General features: G+C 44.9%; 1 protein-coding gene across 1 annotated transcript; it reads right to left on the minus strand.

The window, feature by feature from the left end:
* Positions 1-1,044: 1,044 nt before the first annotated feature.
* Positions 1,045-1,986, minus strand: LOC123941441 (40S ribosomal protein S2-like). Its single transcript, XM_046004634.1, has one exon. It carries the CDS (start codon positions 1,972-1,974, stop codon positions 1,093-1,095), a length of 882 nt encoding a protein of 293 aa, XP_045860590.1. The 5' UTR covers positions 1,975-1,986; the 3' UTR covers positions 1,045-1,092.
* Between the last annotated feature and the right edge of the window lie 592 nt (positions 1,987-2,578).

A 2,578-nucleotide genomic window follows, 5' to 3' on the forward strand; every position in this document is an offset into this window, starting at 1 on the left:
TTCTATTTCATTCACCAAAACTTGGTCATGTGCATCTAGGCAGCAGTGAAATGAGTCCAAACCTAGATTTTGTTATTAGGGAAAGAGAATGAATAAATAGTGTCTGCTACAGTTTGCATGGTACTTTATTTTTTTATTTTAATTGTTTTTAAAGCAAAAGCGTTTGGAGTAGGAGGATAAAAAGTCTCAGGAGCAATGTTTCCAAGAAAAAAAAAAAAAAAAAGGAGGGAGGGGGCACCTGGCTGCCTCAGTTGGTAGAGTGCCTTGATCTCAGAGTTGTGAGTTTGAGCCCCATGTGTGGCAAAGAGATTACTTAAGAAAAAGAAAAAAAAAACAAAAAAACAAAAAACGGAACTGATTGTTTAGTGTGCTTAACCACACTGAGAGATGTTTCACAAAAACCTTAGTTTTCTCTCAGAAAGCTTAGGGATGATGAAGCAATCAAACTTGCCAAAAATTGAAAAAGTCCAGTTGGAGACTGCACTTAGAGATCTGTCAGCCAAATGAACTTGCTACAACTAAACTCCAGAGCCAGCCAGTTACCCTCCCCATCACGGACAGACTGGGGAAATCATGCTCACTGCATGTTTACTCCCAAGAAAGAAGGACAGAGGTGAGCCAAGTTCACCACTTATTTTCCTCAAATTTACCAACCAGGTAAATCACTCCCCCTCCCCAGGAATGGAGTAAATTAACTAGAGCAAAGAGAAGCCAAAGGTTTTTAGGGAAGCTCTGTCTTCAAAAAAAAAAAAAAAAAAAAGAAAGAAAGAAAAAGAAAAAAGAATTAGGGAAAAGCATTCATCTTCAGGCATTTTGCACGTCTCTTAACCTTTTTTATGCTCTAATTCCTAAGCTGTAATTTATTTTCCAAGGATATGCAAAAATAAAATGTCTGAAAAGTTTCAAAAATTAATATATACCCTATAAATACTTAATAACAGTTAATATTTAAAGAGCATCTAAGAGGTGCCAGGCACTGTTCTAAGCCTGTTATGCGTACTAAACTGAATTCCCAAAACAACATTATTAATTACCCCTAGTTTGTTTTTTTTTTTAACAAGCATTAGTTCACTTTATTTTTCTTGTATAAAACTATGTGGTAGCCACAGCTGGAGCCTGGGTCCTCTGCACAGAGACTCTGGTGTGGGTCTTCACAAGGTGGTCCGTGAACTCCTGATAGGGAGACTTGGTGAACACCGTCTCCTTCCAGAGGTCAGGGGTGAGATAGCTGTAGGTCTTGGAGATGGCATTGAAAGTAGCCTTGGCAAAGTTCCCCAGGGTGGCAGTGCAGCCCCTGGCCGAGGTGTAGCAGTCGTCGATACCGGCCATCATCAGCAGTTTCTTGGGCACAGGGGCCGAGACAATGCCAGTGCCTCTGGGCGCGGGGATGAGACGCACCAGCACAGAGCCACAGCGGCCAGTCACCTTGCACGGGACAGTGTGGGGCTTGCCAATCTTGTTCCCCCAGTAGCCTCGCCGCACAGGGACGATGGAAAGCTTGGCCAGAATGATGGCCCCGCGGATGGCAGTGGCTACCTCCTTGGAGCACTTGACCCCCAGACCGACGTGTCCATTGTAATCTCCGATGGCGACAAATGCCTTGAACCTGGTCCGCTGGCCAGCGCGCGTCTGCTTTTGCACAGGCATGATCTTCAAGACCTCGTCCTTGAGGGAGGCTCCCAGGAAGAAGTCGATGATCTCAGACTCCTTGATGGGCAGAGAGAAGAGATAGATCTCCTCCAGGGACTTGATCTTCATGTCCTTGACCAGACGGCCCAGCTTGGTGACGGGGATCCACTCTTTGTCCTCGGCCTTGCCCCCGCGAGCTCCGCGGCCTCGGCCCCTGCCCCGACCACGGCCACGGCCCCGGCCCCGGATGCCGCTGCCGAAGCCTCTGCGGAATCCGCCGCGGCCTCCCATTCCAGGGCCCCCGGGCCCTCCGGGCCCTCCCGCAGCACCGGCGTCATCCGCCATTTGGTGTTCTCTCGGAGAACCCCCCTAGTTTTAAGATATGGAAACTGAGTACCCCCAAGCTTAAGTAACTTGTTTAAGGTCACGTAGTGGTCAAGTGGAAGAATGTGATTTCAACTGCATTCTCAGTGATTCTGTTCAGTAAACTCTAAATCTGAGGGCACTGATGTTATCCCATGGCCTGGAAATCAATAAAGGCTTTATAAATTGAACTTGGATGTTGCTGACTTTATACATGTCCGTGTCAACAGTGAGTGTGTTTTCTTTTAGGAATATTCTGGCTAATCTAATACTCAGTGATCTCAGGACAGCTCCTTCAGGAAATCTTTCCACCATGGGTCTGGGTTAGGTGTGCCTCGTTCATGTCCTCTATTGTATGATATATCATGTGAAATGATGACTTTTTTTCTCCCTTTCTTACTAGAATTTTTGAGGTGGGGATTGTGTTTTCTGCTCTGGATGATAGAGTTATAAAATTATTTACGCTTCTTAGATTATACTATGAAAATGATCTTCTTTCAAAATAATTTAAATAAGCACTCTATTTTAGAATAATTTTAGAGTTAAGAAAATAGTTGCAAAGAGAGTATAGAAAGAGTCCCATTTC

Source organism: Meles meles, chromosome 1 (genome assembly GCF_922984935.1).
Source record: "Meles meles chromosome 1, mMelMel3.1 paternal haplotype, whole genome shotgun sequence".
NCBI lineage: Eukaryota > Metazoa > Chordata > Mammalia > Carnivora > Mustelidae > Meles > Meles meles.